At 40.0% G+C, this 20,973-nt stretch overlaps 1 protein-coding gene across 1 annotated transcript in view; it reads left to right on the plus strand.

The window, feature by feature from the left end:
* The window catches only part of SUSD3 (sushi domain containing 3), a 54,452-nt gene that overhangs the window by 16,311 nt on the left and 17,168 nt on the right, over positions 1-20,973 (plus strand). Inside the window, exons 2-3 of the mRNA XM_014061334.2 lie at positions 15,100-15,288; positions 18,342-18,489. Coding sequence (XP_013916809.2) covers positions 15,100-15,288; positions 18,342-18,489 — 337 coding nt within the window. The remainder of the gene's footprint in view (positions 1-15,099; positions 15,289-18,341; positions 18,490-20,973) is intronic.

Below are 20,973 nucleotides of genomic sequence, written 5' to 3' on the forward strand. Positions count from 1 at the left end.
GTATTTCTTATAGCAATTCCAATGGAATCCTATCCAGCTAGGCGTCACAATACCGATACAGCAATCCAGTAATTATGTTCCAAAGAGGGAGGATTCTCTTTAGGTATATATTGGGACCTTCAGAGAGTTAGAAACAGACTATTTTATATCTTTACTTTATGCATCTTTGGATCCAGCTGGTACAGGGATGGGTTCCTGTACTGGTTGCTATTGGTTTGCTGGGTGCGTGCGCCCGCAGCATGTTGCTCGCTCATGCATAGTTTACTGTAAATTGTTCTGTGCATGTGCAGAAACATGCCGCCAATGGCAGAAGAGACCGGGGAACCGGTTCAGAGGCGTGGCCAGCCTGGGTCGCTACTGGTTCTGCGACCCAGGCCAAATCACCACTACCGGTTCAGCCGAACCAGGCCAAACCAGGAGCAACGCACCTCTGAGCTGGTAGCAGATTTCCAGAACCTCCGGCAGCCTTTCATAACACCTCCAGATGACCCTTTCAACGTGCAATGTTGTTCCTGAACCAAAATCTGTGAAGCGGGACCCAAGGCACCAAGCTACCTTCTCTTCCTTTTGGACTAGTGCTTATCATTAAATGATGAATATTAAATCTCCAGACAGAAAGTTGCAGCAAGGGGCTAAGAAGTGCAAGTGCGAGTGTGCCTTTCAGGAATTGTTGACTTCTTGGAACTGCACGGACTACCATAGTCCTAGCATTGATAATGTTACCTAGTTTGGGTAATGAAACATCTGCAAAAAAACAACCAAGCTCAGAAAGCACCAAAGACCCTTGTTTTCAACCCTGAGCTCCCAATATTCTCCTTTATTGGTGCATTGACTAGTCCCTGCAGTTTTCTTGGCTAGATTTCCAAAGTAATTTGCCTTGCCTTCTTCCTAGGCTGAAAGAGCATGACTGGCCCAAGTCACCCAGTTGACTTCATGTCTTTCACTTTCTAGCCTCATGCCTTAACCACTACACCAATTTGACTCTCTCAAGGAGGTTTTTCAATCTCAAGACTATAGCAGCAGTGGCAGTCTCACTCTCCTTCTGAATTTGAGTTCTTTTTGAAGACTGCCTTAAGATTTGCTTAAAATAAGAGGCAGTTTGTAGATGAGTTAAATAAAACTGAATAAAAAGATTGGCTGCTGCATGGAGCAAGGACTACTGTAAAGGAAGACAAAAGGCCGTGCCAAAAAGGAAAATATGCTGCTGAGATAGTACAGAATTTGCATGTCCTTTTGGTTACTGATTTCTCAAAGGGCCCATTCCTTTTGCTCACTAATTTCTTATTCTGTTACTTATTCGATGCTGGGACAATCATAAAAGCCAAAAACAAAGAGAAACCTTGCAAAAGGAATCCCTCCTTCCTTTTGTCCCCATTCAAGGCAAGACCTTTGGCACTGAGAAAGAGCCAGTTCTGTGGCACAGTATTTGCCTACCTTACATATTTAGTAGTTATTGAGCAAAATCCAGGAGAATTGGACTAATTCTCCAGCATTCCTAGGCCTGATTTAATAGTGCTATTTGGTGAACAAAAAACCTTCCCCAGGCAATGCTGCTTTTGGTGTATAAAGTGTATCTTTCTTAAACCCCTCCGGTATTATACCTAGGAGAAAAATTTCTGGTTTAAACAAGATTTGGTTTCTCACCTTTTGTTCTAACCATGATTGAATCATTTTCCAATATTTTTTTGCCTCATTGCACGTCCACCACATATGATAAAAAGTGCCTAGTGTTTTTTTTACACTTCCAACAATTTTGGGGCCAGATTTTTAAACATTTTGGAGAGCCGTGTTGGGGGGAAATGCCATCCGTAGAACATCTTATAAAGATTTTCTTTATACGCCGTAGCCATTGTTAGTTTTTGATTAAGTATCCAAAGTTTTTCCCACTCAGCCAATTCCACATTATAACCGAAATTTTTCACCCAAGCAACCATAGACATGTTCCTCCTCTAGCTTATATTCCAACAAAAATCTATACAACACTTTGATCAGCCTGTTTTCTGTCTGTATCAAAAGTTTATCTAATATTGTGTAATCTTTGGCAATACCTTCATTCTTCCTATCCTGTACAAATCTTGATTATATCTGTAAGTAGGACCACCATTCTACTTGTATCAGTGGTGGGTTTCAAAATTTTTTGGAACTTCTTCTATAGGTGTGGCCGGCTTTCCGGGTCCACTGGTGGAACCTCTTCTAACCTTTTCGGTAGATTTGATGAACCGGTTCTACTGAATAGGTGCGAACTGGTAGGAACCCACCTCTGACTTGTACCCCTTGTGATGCCAATTCTAATCTAGTTTTGCTCTCCCCCTGTCTGTTCAATAACTCTTTATATGTAACTATATTTTCCATATTAATTAAATTTGGATGTATGTATGCTTCCATCGTAGATAGCCAAATGGGTATTTTGGTATAGTGGTCGTGTTTAATTTTGTTCCATATTAATAACAGGGACTGTCTGATGTAATGTCTGTTGAAATATTTGTGTGCAGATCCTTTTTCATACCAAAGGAAGGGATGTCATCCTACTTGGAGGTCATTACCTTCCAATTTGAGTAATCTTTTATTTCTCAACATTATCCAGTCTTTTAACCATGTTAGAGTGGCCTCAGTATAATAAAGCTTCCAATCTGGTACGCCAAATCCTCCTTTTTCCTTAGTGCCTTGCATAGTCTTGAGTTTTATTCTTGGTTTTCTTCCCTGCCAAATAAATTTCAATTCAAAGCCTTAAAAAAACCTTTTTTTCTAATTTAATGGGAATATTCTGAAATAGGAAAAGAAATTTTGGTAATACATTCATTTTTATGACTGTAATCCTACCTATCAGGGATAATTGTAGGTTTTTCCACCTTTCTAAGTCTTTCTTAGTTTTATTGATCAAATTAGTATAGTTACCTTCTTTGATGGTTACACACCTCACAGATAAATGTATACCTAGATATTTGACTTTTTTGACAGTTTGGATACCCAATTTCTTCGTTAACTCCTCTTTGGATTTAGATGTCATATTTTTAACCAGCATTTTAGTCTTTGTCATATTTATCTTTAAACCCATTACTTTCCCATACTCTGTCAATTCCTCAATAAGTTTCATACCAGACTTTAGATCATCCACAAAAGTCTGTAACTTAAATTGTTCCTTTTTAATTTCTAGCCCCTTTATCTGTTCTTCTTTATGTACATTCCTTGCTAAAACTTCTAAGGTTAATATAAACAGCAGCAGGGATAGGGGACAACCTTGTCTTGTACCTTTCTGGATTACTATACTTTGCGTTAATTCACCATTAATTATTACTTTGGCTTTTTGATTTGTATATGTTGCTCTAATCGTGTTTATAAATTTATCCCCAAATTCCATGGGTTCCAATTGTTGATGCAAAAATTCCCAGTTCACTAAATGCCTTTTGGGCATAAATGTGGTTAGCTTATCTTTCATGACACACTTTCCCTGCCTGAGTGGGATGCCAGATCCCGACAACATGAAGACAAACTTCTCATGTTTTATTTATATAACATTCAATTTCCATCAAACAGTGATCTGGGTACAGTTATTTTTAAACAATCATAATCCACATATTTGTTGTAGGATTTATCACAATCATATTGATAATATAATATTATAATAACAATAATATTTAATATCTTCTTTAACAACTCTCCACATATTTCCTTTTTTTATATCTCTCCTTTCTAACTTCTGTTTCTGTTTTCTAGCCAGACAAACTTCTTAAGGTTTTTTTTTTTCTGGGGCAGGAAGTGGAAAAGATTGCAGAGCAGGGGGATGATGTTATCAGCAGACTTTAAAAAAGCCACTCCTCTCTTTGTTTGTTTTTAATTTTGAGAATCAGGCTACTGCAATTCTTGTGATAAATTTCTGGAAGTTGGTGGTGCAAAATTGGTTTTTGGTTTCTAGTGGGAAAATAAATAAAGTATGCTTAAAATGGCAAGAAATTGAAATCTTGAAAATTGGGAGGTAGGGTTGGAAATCATGCCCCATTATGTTGTATCATGGTAACATTATTCTGTTCCATAGTGGTTCTTGTTCTTGGTCTTAATGAACTTAATGAAGTAGGAAAAATAAAATGTTACCTGTTGTGGAAAAAGACTTCCTTGCTATGCAATAGAGTGATTGCTATAGATAAGGAGTACAAAGAAATAACCAGCACTTGAAGTTTTAAAACAGTGCAAAAGCTTTACCGAAGTTCTACATTAACCTTAACTCATCTTGAGGAAAAAGGTCCCAAAGGTAACCTTCTTCAGGTCATCCAAGAAGCACCTTTGATACAACCATGACCTGGATGACTGAGGATCTCCATAGACATTGAGGATAAAGGAGAAAAACAAACACCTAAACTGCAGATGAACATTTCTGGAGAATCAGAGAAAGGTTATAGAGCAGTCTTGCTGACTACATTAGACTGGCATCTCTCTCCCTCTCTCTCCCCTGAGGAAGCTGCTTGAACTCTACTTGATAGTTAGTAGCTGCACTGAAGCCTTCAATTCCTAGGAAGATAACATTGTCAGCCTGCTTAGTACACGGAGCTGATTTTTTAAAAATTTACCACCTTATATTATTGCCGAAAAGTTCTGGAAACTTTTGTTTCCATTCATTTTTCTTTATCAATTACACTAAAACTAGAGACTGTTCAGAAGATTTTCAATATAATCAATATGCTTGCCATCAGGTTGCAACAGAGGCAACAGTTCATGGCACCGAGTGGCCCTCCTGTTACTTTTCCCCTACTTAGCATGGAACTGTGGCCTGCCTAGGTGAGGATACAGAAGGTTTCCAGAGTTTCTGAACTGAAGCCACATATTTCTTAGGGGTTCTTTATTATCCATGTTACTAGCTAAGCAGCAACATGTGGAGGTGAATCTTAAAATCTAGAAAGCAAAGCAGGCAGCTGTTTGATTTCCAGATGTTGGAAATAAATGACAAGAATAACAATCACCATGATTCTTTGCCAATGAGTGTTGCAGAAACCTCTAGATAATTGAAGAAAAAGTTGGAATGTTTTATAGCCTGAGACAGCAGAATGTGTATAGCAGAAAGACTATGCCTCATCAGTCAAATTTTAAGATCTGGAGTATCTGTTCCAGCAATAGTAACTATTCTTTGTAACCATCTGCAGATATCTATATGTGGTAGATAAGTAAATAAACTAAAATTTGCATAAACAGTCTGCAGAGAATGGGAGAAAATTAGTTTCTGCCTGCAGCTCCTGCTGATTTTATATCACTCCATTCTGATCCATGCCATTTTTTGTGCATTGACACAGACATTCTGTGAGCTCAACTTGTATGAATGGATGACAAGTTGTAACTAATTTAGGAGTAATGAGATCAATTACCATCATTTCAGCCCCATTTTTTTTACTCTTATCCAAGGTATTTCCTCAAAGATGCATACAGTTTTTATAGCAACTGAAACTTAGTGAATTAATGTGGAGAAAATATCTCAGTTCCCAAATTAGTTCTACATTTTTAAAGCAAGAAAGCAATATTTTTGTTTCTTACAAATTTACTTTCAGCCCTATTATCGTTTAGACTTCCTGTTTGAAGTACAGACATTTCAGACTTCAATAAATACTTCATTTTCTTTTGATTTACTTTTTCATAGAATGTGAGACAGGATATGGCATTATAAAATTATTCTTGGTGGCAATGGGACAAAAATCAGAGAGAAGAACATGCTGATCTATGTTAATTACAAAATAAAATAAAGAGAACAGTTTACACCTTTTCCATTAGTAATTCACATTTGCAAATGCTGTGCTTATTCTGGCAATTTCCATTACTGCCTATTTTTAAATAGAAAATAACAGTCAAAGTGGAACAATACAACACCTTTAGTTTCTTTTAATTAGATTGCCTCTTTATTTATCTGAGGCGTTAGGAATCACTGTTTGCAGGGCTGGTGCTGAATAAGGCTTTCGTTGCTATCTTTGAAGAAGCTGTATTTTTTTTTAACCTGGCAAATTCTCAAAATATTGAGAGGACTCAATAACTTACAGACCTTTGAGGGAGAGCAATAATTTATTTAATCAAATCTGACATTGAAATAAATGAGAAAATGTAGCCACTGGAACAAATCTCCTATGTTAGAAAGTAACATAAAGGTACAATAAAAAGTGTTCGCAAAAATTTTCTGTACTTTGATTCTAAGGCAGAGTGCAAACCTCTCCTGGAGTCAGACCATGGAGCTCAGGAACTTTCTTAAGCACTTAAGACGTTGCAAGTGTGCAAAGCCAGATGCTTCCCCCTCCTTCCCTCCCTTCATGATGGGCTTAAGTTACAGGGGGAATATCTTTGCCCTGATTTTTAGGACGATCTTCTTAGTGGTTAAGTGCCTTGTGGAAATGATACAGATTGTTCATGGTCTTGCCAAATGTAGGCCACAGAGAGAAGAACCTGTGACAAAATGTGAATGCTGGAAATGCTTTCAAAATGAATCATTTGAGGAAACATTTGAGCCTAGCGTGAGAACCATACAGCCCTGCTCTGCTGTCTATTTCAAATAGGCCAATTTCTTTAAAATAGCCTCAAAAAGATTGTGATTAGGAGTCACATTATCTTTCATTAGTTGACTTCTTCTAGAAACCACAACTCTTTTCAGACTCCCAGGCTGTAAGTTGTAAATAAGTGCCAGAGCATGCTTTCAGTTCCTTTTATTTTACAGAATGACAGAATCATAAACTTGGAAGAGAATTTGTAGGTCACTGAATCAACATGCCTGCTAAGTTCAGAAAACCAAATTAAAGTCAACATATCAGCTCTTCCTAAATGCATCCATTGAAAGGAGATCACCACCTCATTGGATAATAAATCCCATTGTTGAATTGCTTTTACAGTTGGAAATGTATTATTCTATATCCTGCACTGTTCAGTGAGCGAGTACAGATTTTCACTTGGTTTTGTGTGATACACTTTTAGGAATTTAAAGAGGGTTATCACTACTCCTCCCCCCTCAATTTTTTTAGGTGAACATTCTCAGTTACTTCTTGTTTTAATGCCTAACTTGTTTTAATGCCTAACTATCTCCTCATCATCACATGCTTCTCTGAATCTCCCCTAGCTTGTCCAAATCTTTCATAAATTTGTCATCCTAGGCAAAACATAATATACAAATGGGGTATTGTTTAATACAATGCAGATCAATACAGATAGTTAATTAAAACAACATCTTTTTAAACAAAGCAGAGTCATGCACCAAAGTTTGGTACATGACAAGTGAAATGAAACACCCTGTTGCCTATCCCTTGTATGAATTCCTTGTGGTTATTTGGGAGTCAGGCTCTGTGGCAAGTAATGGTCTTTATTCAACTAATGAAGCTAGTGAATGCTACTGAATGAAAAATAACTCTACAACAACATAGTACGATTGACTTGCAGGGCCGGCGCAACGTACAATAAATTCACATGGTGCAATAGGACTGGGTGCTTGTTAGTAGGATTCACTGGGCTAGGGATTTTTTTTGTCTTTCACTATGAGTTGTATTGTCTTGGGGAGGGTGCACAAAGGGAGGCTCAGCCAATCTCATTGTATACATGTTGTAATCTGACAATAAAGGTTTGAACTGAGTTGATTTGAATCAGGCTGGACATTTGATCAGATTATTGTAAAACTGAATTATCTTCTCTCAGCTTCTAGGCCTAATGTAAAGTTCTGTTTTAAGCAATAAAGTGCTTCAGACCTCAAAGCCATTGTCTTTGAAGCAGGACTTCTTTCCATGCATCCCTTGTTAGTTAATTACAAACGACTGCGCTTTTTCAAGGGTATTCCCCCATCGCCACTATGGATTAATCTCCCTGGGGAAACCCCTTAAGCCTATCTTGTTATTTTGGTGGTATCAGATGAGGCTTCTTAATCTCTTGGGCCTCTTACATTTCCCTCTTCTGCTGTCCTGTTAGTTTTTTAAGTTGTTCCAATCCCCAAGGTATATTTTTGCCTCCCCTGGGCACTTGTTTCTGGAGTTTGCTGCTTTCAAATTTAATTGCTGTTTCCATCCATTGTTTAATTATTTTGTTTTATTTATACTGTATATGTACCGTATCAGGGGTGGGCTGTTGGGGATTCGCAGAGGTTCGGGAGAACCCATAGCTAGGATTTTGTGCAGTTTGGAGAACCCCTAAATGACTGGTCCCACCCACCCAGCCCTGCCCCTCCCAGGAGTCCCCATGGGGGCCATTTTGGATGCAGGTGGACGCACAGGCGGAGACTCGGGGAAAGCAAAAAGCGGGCCTACCTGAGGTTCAGGAAGGTCAGAAATGGACTTGTTTCTAGCCGCCAGAGGGCCTCTGGAGCCTGAGGAGGCTCAAGGAAAGCCTCCGGAGCCCAGGGAGGGCAAAAATGCCTCCCCCCATGGTGCAGAAGGCCAATTAGACTACAGCCACCATAGCCACAGCCACCCAGCAACCAGGTACAGAATCCCTTGCTAAAATTTTTGAAGCCCACCCATGGACAGTATACTGTCTTTATACTTATACATGGTTGTATTTCTAGCGACAAGATGGTTCATACCTTGTAGTCGAAGTGCAAAGTGATAATAAGAAATATAGCTTCTTTCAATATGTGTTGCTTTTTTTTCCCCTTGAGGGAAATAGAGCCATAAGGAGAGGTAGACTTGCCTAGAACCTCAAATGGTAGCTTCTGGCGGTTCACCTGTCCCCGCTCCCTTTATCTTGCTCTAATCTTCAAGGAGCAAACAAGTTAGGAAAGTGAGAGATTTTTTCCATTGGTTAAATCACCAGGCTGGAAAATGGGAGAATGTGAGTTCAGATCCCACCTTATCTGTGAAAGACAGTGCAGTGATTTGGGGTAACTCTCTGCCAGACCAACTCACAGGGTTGTTGTTGTGGAGAAAATAGGGGGGAGGAAGGTGTGCTGGATATGTTTATCGCCTTCAGTTTTTGTAAAAATAATATATGTGGCATACAAATAAAACAAACAGATAAACCAGCATGGGGAGAAATATTAACATATTATTTGATTGGCCCCTACCAAACTAGTTCCCATGCTGACCCCTGTGTACCTTTCAATTTCAGTAATACCATAACAATTTAATGTGGCTTGAAACAGGGCATTTTTTTTCAGAGGCTGAAAGACAAGATGATGGGGATGACCATGTGATCAAAGCCATGCCATTTCTATCCCACCCACAATTGACACTGACTCTAAATCTCCAAAGTATGAGGTTTTTTGTGTTCAGCATTTAATAACAGAAAACAAAACACCTTTCCGATTCCCTTCCTAAGAAATGTTTCACGCTGCTTCTGTTATTTCTTCTGCCTCCTCACTCCTCAACACTCATCCCCATCTCCTCTATGGTAAAATCACAACCCATCCTCCGTTAGTCTGAATGAAGCAGCCCCTCGGATGGCAGTTTTGAAAGGTGGGAGAGTGCCACATTAATTTCTCTCCCATTAGAAGGCAAAGCTATGCGTGCCAGCCTCTGAAATAGCTGTGTGAATGCCAGTCCATAAGCTTGCGTGTCACCTTAAGTGTCAGGAAATGCTTGGCCTGTCCTTAGTCTTGAAGTAGAAGTCAGAAGATGCTCAGTTTTTGTACACAGAATTAGGAGCAGTGATGACATTTTGTCCTGCATCTCACACAGAAAATGTCTTCAGCCAGCCTTGTGTGGATTATATATGCATCCGCATTTAAGAAATGATTGAGAAACAGAATTTTCTACATTCACCACATTAAAAACAGATCATAGCGGTTGCATGTGCTTGTTTATTCAAATCGTGCCTTGCCTTACCTTGCATTTACATATGTCATCCCAGTAGTGAAATTCATTTTTTTTTAGTACCGGTTCTGTGGGTGTGGCTTGGTGGGTGTGGCTTGGTAAGCGTGGCAGGGGAAGGATATTCCCACCCCACTCTGAGGCCAGCCAGAGGTGGCATTTGCCGGTTCTCCGAACTGCTCAAAATTTCCACTACTGGTTCTCCAGAACCTGTCAGAATCTGCTGAATTTCACCCCTGTGTCATCCTCATTCTATTCAGTTGCATTTAGAACTTTCTAATTTTGCTTCAGACTTTAGCTCTAGCTTTAGTTTTCAGTAGCTTCACTTTTAAAAAGTGAAACTTATTCCTTTTATGGTGTTGGTTTTGTTTCTTCGTCCTAAGTGGGAAAGTGGTTAGAATATTGTTTTATGGAAAGGGAAGAAATTCCTTCCCAGGAAGCCTGCCTGAGAGCCCTCTGTTCTAGGACTTGGAGGCAGAAGAAGGAAACCAAATCCAGTTGAAATACAGATTGCTTCACGGGTCTCATGGGCTAGACAGAATCCGTGTTTCAGGCTTCAGAATGGAGTCTTTTCCTCTGATCTGTTAAATTGTTCTCAATATGGAGAGAGCTCAGTATCTCTCTTTGATTGAGAAAAATAATTCTTAAAGAATATACCCTGCATTTTTCTATAGTTTTAAAAGAAACCTCCTTATAGTATTTCTCAGCATTATTTCTGAATCCTTCCTTTCTTTAACTCCAATGAGCAGCTAGTCAGATAGATCATATCTGAGGGTTTTATTTTTTGCTGTTAGAGTCTAGAACAGGTGCCACAGGTAGCATGAAGAGCTCCCTCTGTGGGCATGCGCACTGTCGCCAATTGCTCTTCTGGGTCCCCTCACACGCATGCATACTGGATAGTTGGTCCAGCGCATGCACGCGATGGGCAGCTCCTCTTCCAGGTTCCAGTGCATGCACGCACCGGAACCTGGAAGAGAGCAGCTGGCCAGTGCACATGGATACTGGACCAGCTGTCTGGTGCACATGAGCTTGACAGAACCCGGAAGAACAGCTCCCCACTGCATGCATGTGCACTGGCCAGCTGCTCTTTTCTGGGTTCCAGCACTCCGGCCCATACATGCATGCATGTGCATGCTCCACTTTCGGCACTTGGTGCCAAAAAGGTTAGATTTCAGTGATCTAGGACAATTACATTCCATCAGAAAGTGAGTCCTGCTCAGCTGAGTAGTTTAATCATTTGGATGGGGAAATTGCAGAAAATGAGGTTGGGCTTTGGAAAGGGAAAGGACCAAGGGGGAAGTAGGTATGGATGAAATCTGCTGAGAAAGTTGAAGCTTTGAGAAGGTTGGAGCCATGTGTGATCTAATAGCAGTTCTGTTCTTGAAAGCCATGGCTCTTTGCAGCTCATCTGCCTGAACAATTTGTAACAGCCTGGCTGTGACAATTCTGTCTACCTTTTCTTTCTATCCTACCCCCTGCCATTCTTTATTTTGCTTTGAGCAGTGCTGGCACTCTTGCTTCTTATCATATCCCTGGCTAATAATCTGTACCCAAGAAGAAGCTCATCAATAACTGAAGAAGGAAACCATCCGAGCAAATTTGCAAAAGCAAACTTTTATTTTCCCCTAATTATTGTATGCTATGGTCATCATTGATTATAGAATCTGATTGCATCAAAGTATATGCAAGTTTGTCTCACAGAAATTAGTTGGTTGTGTTGTTTATAGCACAGTCATACAAACTGCCCTTTTCTGTTACAGGAGAGACAATAATTTGGTGGACAACATCCTGCAGGCCTCCAATTAAACTAATTGCTGCCACTTTTGCCCACAGTGCAGTCATTGTCGGTAGCACAGAGCAAGTTATATGTCTGCGATCTTTTTTCATACCGGGGTTGAATAACTTTTCTGGTAGGAAAGAGGCCATGGAAGGACATTTTTTAATTGTATCTTGACTTTAGGTGCCCTGTCCTAAAGGGCAAGGGTGTTGGTGTGCATTCTCTCAACTCTCATCAGTGTTAGTGATGATAAGCATTCTTTTCAAATTAAAATAAAAAGAAGAATATGGTGACTTCTTTCAGCTTCAAAATAAGTCAGGCATAATGGAGCACTTGTTACATCTCCATCTACCAGTGAAATGAGTTTCCCACAACCGTCTTTCATTTTTTTATGATTCTGGTGGGGAAGGTATTATTGCCTCAATTGGAAACCTGAACACCAGTAAGACCGAAGAGCAGTGGTGGGCTATTGCCGGTTCAGACCGGTTTGGGTAAACCAGTAGTTGCGACCTATGGGTGGCACGCGCCCTGGCACTATGCTGTCCTATTTAGCCATGCACACAAGGCACACGTGTGAGTGAAGCGCATGCACAGAAGGCCAGGCACATGCACGGATGGCATACATGCACATTTTTGGTTGTTAATTCATGTACCGCCCACCTCTGCCAAAGAGGGTTGAGCCACAGATATTAAAACTTGATCTAGACGGAAAAATACTATTCAAATAAATACTAAACCAAAGAGTAATGCCATAGTGCTAGGAAGACTTTAAACTCCAGGATTTTGCAACTATATGGTAAGCATATTTTCTCTTGATGGTATGACTTTTGTCATTAGATCTAATATTTGGTCTTTCTCCTTTCAGTTGCCATGCTTGACTTCCAATGTCCTGGCAGGACAATGGACAGTGAAGTCACTTGTAATATTTTTTTTAATGAAAGAGAAGCCATACTTAAACTAAATTACAACAAGCCATACTTAAACTAAATTCAGCTCTGACTGAATGATGGGGATTGGAAATATTCTACCATCCAGTCAGAGCTGAAGAGGGAACTAAGGGAACTGTCCAGAGGTGGTATTCTACCAGTTCGGACCGGTTCGCCTGAAACAGTAGTGAAAATCACAGATGGCGCCACCCACTCACCCCGGCTCAAAAGCACATGCAAGGAAGGCTGTGCACGCGCACTCACATTTGCTAATCGGTAGGGAAGGTAAGTGAATACCACCCCTGGAACTATCTGAGTAGCTATTAGATATTCTCTGTGAATTGCTAGAGAGGGTTCACCCTCACCCTCTTCCTACCTACCAGGCATTCCAGTTCCACTTTCTCTTTGCCCCCACAAAACAACCCTTCCCGCCCATAATTTCACGTCTACATCCTACCTAAAAAACTGCAGGAGTTGGTGAAATAGCAGCGGAAACTCTAAGTCACCCACCATATTTGTGTCTTTTAATGAGTAGCAGACCAACTTTGGTATTCTATTCTTTCACCTTTAATATGCAATTCCTTAATTTTTTTTCTCCCTTCTAGCCATTATAGTGAGTAATTAACATCTCTGAGATTATTGGTGCTTTTCCCAGAAACATTTCTATTTCTGCAAATTCAGCTTTTCTCACAATATGTTCTGCATATTGTGCACATAAGTGTGTGTATATTGTGTGATTCAGCAGGCACCCTTACAGCTTTCAAAAGACCATCAAGACTTTGCTTTTTACTGAGGGTACTAAGGTAGACTGAGGATTTCTGGAGCGGGATGATTAAATTACTGGGTTTTATTTTGGTTTTATGTTTTAAAAATAAATGTGCTTTGGGAATTCCCCTTCTTTTGCACAATTCAACTTATTTCGTTATTTAAAACATTTATATAGCCACCCGTATTTCAGCAAAGTCTGGGCAGTTGCCAGGGAGGTACTGGTAATCCAAGGTGCCTCTACCTCTTCTGAATTCAGCTTGTACACTTGGAAATTCTCTCTGGGTATGGGTTCAGGGGTGGGTTTCTCGCCCCGTTCCAACCGGTTCGGTTGGAACGGGGCCGGCAGCGTTCTCGTGCACGCATGCGTACTAGCGCCTGTGCGATGCACCAGCTGCTCCTGGAGGATCGCGCAGGCGTTGTATGCATTCTGCACATGCGTGGAAGCGCAGAACTCATCAAAACCAGGTAAGAAACGCAGGCGGGCGGGAAGATCCTTCGGCGTTCCCGGAAGTTACTTACTTCCGGGTTCGCCGACCAACCGGTTCGCGGGGACCGCCGCGAACCGCCTGAAACCCACCCCTGGTATGGTTGAAAGTTGAATTGCAAAGTCTTGAGCATTCTCTTGCAAGGATGCGAGATAAACATAGTTCAGTAGTATTAGCATTATTTACCAGTGTTATCTTTTTTGGTAAATTACAGTATCAATTGATATTTTCTAGTCTGTTGGCTACTGTTGGGTTTTTCATATCTGCTCACCAAACACATAATAGCACTTTAATTGCATTATTTCGGAAGACTTAAAGGTTCCACTGCTATTCCATTACCTCCTGCAGCTTCTAGGGTCCTTTAACTTAATGTCTGGCTCTAGTTCTATGGTTAAACATTTATGTATATACAGGTAATCCTCGACTTAACACCATTTGTTTAATGACCGTTCATAATTACAACCGCACTGGAAAAAGTGACTTACAACCATTTTTCACACTTATGACTGTTGTCCCCATGGTGACATGATCAAAATTGGACCCTTGGCAACTGGCCTGTATGGTTGCAGTGTCCCAAGGTCATGTGATCACCTTTTGCGACTTTGCACCATATGGAAGTCACACTCACTTAACAACCATGTTACTAACTTAACAACTGCAGTGATTCACTTAACAACTGTGGCAAGAAAGGTTGTAAAATGGGGCAAAATGCACTTAACAACTGTCTTGCTTGGCAATGGAAATTTTGGCCTCAGTTGTGATCATAAGGCAAGGAATACCTGAAACGGATTTGGATTCTTGTTGCTTTATACAGTTCTCACCATCTCAATTCTGATTATATTTTCTTTCATCAGTACAGGTTTGATTCTTTTGCCTTTTATTATACTCATCTTATTTTCTTCTATTTCTGTAATTAAAAAAATACATCTACTTATAACTCCCATCTAATTGTTATCCTCCAATTCTTTATTTATTTAGACATACACTGAGTGATTTCCTTTTGCTTATCTCTAGATATCAGCATTTTGTTGGGTAAATGTTCTTCTATCTGTGCTGCCTTTTTATTTTCCACCCTTCAACTATTTTCATTATCAGCAAACAGCCATTTTGCCTTCTTTTGCTTTTTTGCATTTCTGGGTATATTTTTTTGTTTCATCTTTAAGAATGTCTCAAATTCAGAGTGCTTTCGGTGCACAATTTATCATTAAGTCCATTCTTTTAAGTTCTTAGCATAACTCTTTCCCACAGTTCTATACCAGATGCTTACTCATTTCATCGCAATTGTTTTTAATCTCATGATGATATTCAGATGCATTCATGCTAAATACGTTTCTGTCCAAAATACATGGTGATAAAAATAAAGCCACTGCTTTTATTCTTCCCTTGTGAATTCCTAGGACAGTGCAGCCAGATATTTCCTCCTCATTTTGGCTCATCACAGATAATCTACGGAAATGGTACCACTATTGGCTCTGTAATTACATTTCATTGTTCTGAAGAGCATCAGCTGATTGGTCACGGAGTTGTGACATGCATTTGGAAAGAAAATGCTACACAATGGACAGCTGACACTCCTTCATGTATGCGTAAGTGGTTTTTTTTCCCCATTTCCCCCTCCCTGCTAAATGATTTATATAATCTTCAGAGTCTCTCTCTAACATGTAGGTGAGCTATACTACTGTAAAAATGGATGACAACAGTTGCGAGACAGAAGAGCAGATTTTAGACTTTGCAATTCTATTCATTTTCAGAGATTGCTGATTATTATCAAAGAAAGACTTGATGCTGATTAGAAATACCACAGGCTTTTTTTAAAGATGAAATTTAATTTAAAATAATGTTACTCTTTCATTTATTTCATTTCTGTTTCTTTAAGTCTTGCTTGATATTTAACTAATTAATTAATATCTGAGATAGATATATTTGCTCAAAACATTCCAGCTCAGATAAATGTTCAGTTTTAAAGTCTAAATGTGTTGATGAAAAGGAGTACAGGTTTTTTTGTGCGTGTGTATACACAACACACACATACATACACAGACACAGTTAGGCTATTGTTTATAATTGCAAAACAGAAAAGCGGTTATAGATTCATGCTAGCAAAGTAAGTCAGACCACAGCATTTCTAAAATTGCATGTAAACCTGTGTTCTTGTATGTTTCCTGGAAAGTGGGCATCAGCATCATAAAAACCACAAAAATCCCACAACAATTTAAAAACTACTCCTACGTTTCTCATTGGTTTTGGTGGATTGTAGGCCATTCAGTCAGTGGACTGCACCTAACTCTATGAAAGTTAATGTCTTAAGAAGTATGTTAGTCTTCCAAATGCTACTACAGTTTTTTCTGCTTTTCCTCTAACATAACCCAGTTAATCCCAGTTAATCAAGTGCATTAAAATAAATTCTTCAACTCTGCCATTTTTTGTGTGATTTTAATAGGATGATAAACAACCATTTTGAAATTTTCTTCTGCCTTTTTATCTGTGGTTTCCACTTCATTTGACTATTCTAGAGAGAAAAAGTTGTGTTAAAAATATATATTAAATATGTTTAGAATATTTCTAGGCTATCCTAAAGGACAAGAGCCTTCTCAAGGCAGCTTATAATAATAAAATCAAAATGCTATAAAGAGCATAATAAAAAATATTAATAACGCCCACAAACATTCTGCCATAGTATCAAAATTGAACCTTGTGTGGAGTTGAAACCAGAACAGAACAATAGAATCCCATTTAGGAAAAGTCTTGGGGAAAAAACAAATGGAAGTTTAGAGCTTTTACAGAAAACCTGGGAATGAATGGGTGGAGTGTGGTCCTACTTGCATTAATTGGCTTAACTGCTGTCAAAGAAAAGAAGGTAAGAAGGATTTCCATTCCTGAAAATGGAAGGAGATCAACAGGAATGAAGGTGAACTTGACCCCAATCAGTTTTAAGGCTTTAAATAGTAAAACCAGCATTTGCGGTTGAGTTCAGGACCTCACTCATAAAACTGGCACACTAGTGATGTTGGATATTCTGACTGCTTTGCTCCCACCAAAGCTATGTTCTACGCTAGCTGGAGTTTCAGTACCATCTTCTGTAGCAATCCTCTGAAGAGAAAGCAAAGTATCTGAGGTTCCTTCCTCCTTCCATTCCTCTCTTACCACTGAAGGCAAATCAGCAATGGAAGCATGGAGAAAAACCACTTGACCAAGTGACTTGAGATATTGGCAGTGGACTCTCTACTGGTACATTGGGCCTTAATAGCAGGGCTCAGTCATACCATACCTTACCTCTAGCCGTATAATACTGATTATGCAGTCCAATGTTACTGTATCTATGCATTTGATTTCTATCCTACCGATTGCTTCATCATTACCATTCCAACCATTGTTTATCCACTGCAGGAAGAAGGTCTCTTCTGCATGTTTCCAAGCAATAAGGTTTCCTTTGCCAGTTGGGCCTGCAATACTAGCTGATGTCGTCACTCCACCTTGTTTTAGGTCTCTTTTGTGGATGCTTTTTATCAAGTGGGATCCATTCTGTGACTGCCATATAGTCCACCTCCCATCAGTTCTTCTTGCTATGTGACTAGCCCATTTCCATTTCAATTATTTTACTCGTCTGATGGCATCGTATATTTTTGTTTGTTCTCTTATCCATGTGCAGGTTTTTCTGTCTTGTCTTGTGATGCTGTGGTTGTATCTTTCCATGGCTCTTTGTGCTACTTGTAGCTTTTGTATTGATTATGAGGATAGTGTAAATGTTTTGCTGGTGTGTGTTAGAACAGGTTGCAATGGCTTACAAATACAATAAAAATACAGTGCAAAAAAGACAAAACTTCAACAGCGACCGCATAAAAAAGCCAATATTCTAGGCAGCATAAGCCAAAATCTCTCTAGAAGAGTTTAAGTTTCTTCCACAAAGTAGTGAGGCTTGGGACTAGTTTAACTTCAAGTTTTAGGTGTTGCTACTGAGAAACAGCTAGATAAGCATTTGTCTGAAATGGTATTGGGTTTCCTGCCAAAGCAGCCGATTGGACTAGAAGACCTCCAAGGTCCCTTCCAACTCTGTTATTCTATACAGTGTCGTCGGGGATCAGCTTCCATGACCTGTAAATGGGAAATCAGCTGCTTCTCTTGACACAAATCAGCCTTGTTAAGGCTGATTTCAGGGAGAGGGGGGAGCACCAAGGCTTTGTAGATTAAAACCAGCACTTTAAATTGCACGCCAAACTAAATACAGTGATGACTGCTGGCGAACATCCAGGCCACAACATTTGATACCAGCTGAAGTTTCCAGACAAGCAGCCCCATATAACGCACACTACAATAGTTTAAATAGTGGTGACAAGGGCAGCAATCATAGTTACAAGGTCCTCTTGTTCCAGGGATATCCTGAAGTGGTGCTTTGAAGTTACCACTCCCCCTTTTGTTTTTGTCTGAGTTGTGTTGGAGTACGGTAATTGCTGTGCAAAGTTCCTCGTGAGGATTTCATTGCTTACTTATAAATAAGAGGCTTTTAAATAGTTGGCTTTGAAATGTTTCCAGATAGGAACTAAGTCAGAACACTCCTACTGTTGGTGCATTTAATTGCAGGGGTATGAAGGTTATATCAAGATGCAGATGTCCACCTCTAACTGTGTTTGCTTTATTCCAGCCATCTCCAAGTATGATACCTTTGGATTTAAAGTTGCTGTGATTTCTTCCATTGTGAGCTGTGCCATTATTCTCCTGATGTCGATGGCTTTTGTCACCTGTTGTCTTATCAACTGTATTAAGAAAAGTGAAAGAAGAAGGGCTCAAAGGTGAATCTGGGTTGACGCTGTTAACCGAAGTGGGTGTAAGATAGAGCTGTTGCTCTACTTCTGCTTTTCTCTTAGTAAATGCTCATTTCCTGCTCCTGGCTGCAAATACAAACAGGAAGGTTCTCATCAGTGTGCATGTTCCATATGACCGCATCTGCAATTTTTAAATAGAATTTATAGGAATACTTTTTGGTGTTACTTTACTCTTAGTTTAACTTCACACTAGTAAGTCTATGAGGTAGAGTCTTGGCTGAGAGCAGGGACCAGCCTGAATAATCTAATAAGGTCTGTTCAAGCAAGGGCTTAAATCTAGATTTCTCACCCCAGTCCAACACTTTTTAATTTGTCAGCCACTCAGAGTTGTTCTGGAGTTGGGCAACCCTAGAATGTGCCCATTACATTACATTACATACATACACACACACACACACACACACACACACACACACACACACACACACACACATGAATATGTTCTCCAACTATGATAAGGTCCTATCATCACCCATGTTTACTGACCTTTTGGCAGAAATACAGGTTTTTTTTTTCAAATTTTGTTAATCTGATTCAAGATTAAGCTGTTTCAGGAGAGTTCTGGGCCAGTTTAATTTGAGAGACCAAGTTCACAATAACTTTTTGTTCTACCGACTGCCAGGATGGCAGCTTTTACAAGTCAATTAATTTGTCAGGATCTGTGAGGTGCTTGGCTGTCTCTGTGGAATTTCCTAAAATGGCTTCCTCAGATTTCTGGCAAGGCAAAGACACCAACCTTTAGCTGTAGGGTCTCACAATAATATGCCAAGGGAGATGGAGGTTTACTTAATTGTTAATTTAAGTACATATGCATGCCTCTTGAATCAGTGGTGAGATTCAAACATTTTTGCTACCAGTTCGGTGGGCATGGCTAGGTGGGGGAAGGCTGTGACTGAGTGGGCGTGGCCAAAATGACATCACTCATGCTCATGCCCACTTAGTCACATACCCCCCCACCTAGCCATGCCCACAGGAAAAGGTAGGAATTTTTTTTAGGATTTTTCCCTATCTACCCCTGCTCTCCCTTTGCTAGTTGCCCCCACTTCCTCTCCCAACACTGCCTCTTTGGTTGGTTACCTTCCATGGTGGCTGGTCCAGTCTGAAAAGCAAGCTGACCAGAGTTTTCAGTGACCCTCAGCCAGCCGCCGCTGCTGGGGAGCGGCTGGCTGGTAAAGAAGTCTCCCAGCCACTGCCTCATTGCATACCAGCTCTCAAAGAGGTTGGCAGCTGGCCACAGGCCACTGAAAAATCCTCTGCTCAGTGAAAAAGCGGCTGTCATCTTCTTTGCACATGCACATCCCATTGCCTTGTAAGTCCAAGCGGGCTGAGCAACTGGCAACAGGGGGACCGATTCGGGGGTGTGGCCAGCCAGCCATCACTACTGGTTCGCCGAACTGGAAAAATTTCTGCCACTGGTTTGGGTGAACCAGTGCGAACCAGCTAAATACCTTCTCTGTCTTGAATCTTTTACTCCCTTAAATCCAATCGGTCTCACAATTCCCATTCATACATAAATCCCAGTCCTTTGGTTCAACTTCCACAACAGAATAAAGGTACCATATTGTTTTATTGCCATTGTCCTTTAATGGACATCATATTTATCTACTTTCCCTCCTCACTGTTATTGCTCCAGTTGAAGATCAAATTGGCACTAGTGCCAATTGGTCAACCAGCTCCTGTTCTCTATTTAATTTTCCATTTTTTTCCTTACCATACCCATTGGTCATTTGCATTCATTTGCAGTCCAAAATTCTCCTCGATCTTCCTGATTCACTCTCACCTTTGCTTTAAGTTCATTTCCCTTCAACATTCATCCTGTATATTCATTTCAAACCCAAAGATTCTTCTAACCAAGCACTCCAACTTGATACCATCTTGATACCTTATCCATATATTTGGAGAAATTGATTCAGAATTTCAGATGATTTTATAGAAAGATGGAATCAGGAGCAACAGGCACAATTTTGCATTTGCAATAAAGATGAAAAGGGACCCTTCCACTAAATGGGAGAAAAGCATTGCCAGTATTGCCATCACAATTTTAGCTTATTTAAGTTACATTGCATAAGGCCAACATCGTATAAAAGAGAGACGATAATGGCGGAGGGATTCATGATAGGCATGTGAATTTCAGAGATTGTCAGCTGTCTCAACCTGGTCAGTTAGAAAAGAAAGACTCGAATCCATTGTTAAAGAAAATACACTTTACTAAAGCCAAGTGGTTACAGAGTAGCAAAGCTGGATCTGAAATTACGTGCTCAAAGCATTTGGTTAACTCTTCCCTTCATCCCCACCCCATTGGTTATCTTAAACTATCCAATTACATTCAAACAAATTGTTTTGGCAACTGTTTGAATTTGAATTTGAATTTGTTTATTTATAGGCCGCCCTTTTCCCTGAGGGGACTCAGGGTGGCTTACAGTCACAAAGGGAAAGGAAGTGTGGGACAAT

The sequence above is a fragment of the Thamnophis sirtalis genome, unplaced genomic scaffold, assembly GCF_051295495.1.
Source record: "Thamnophis sirtalis isolate CommonGarterSnake01/CBP01778 unplaced genomic scaffold, rThaSir2_p1.2 scaffold_3, whole genome shotgun sequence".
NCBI lineage: Eukaryota > Metazoa > Chordata > Lepidosauria > Squamata > Natricidae > Thamnophis > Thamnophis sirtalis.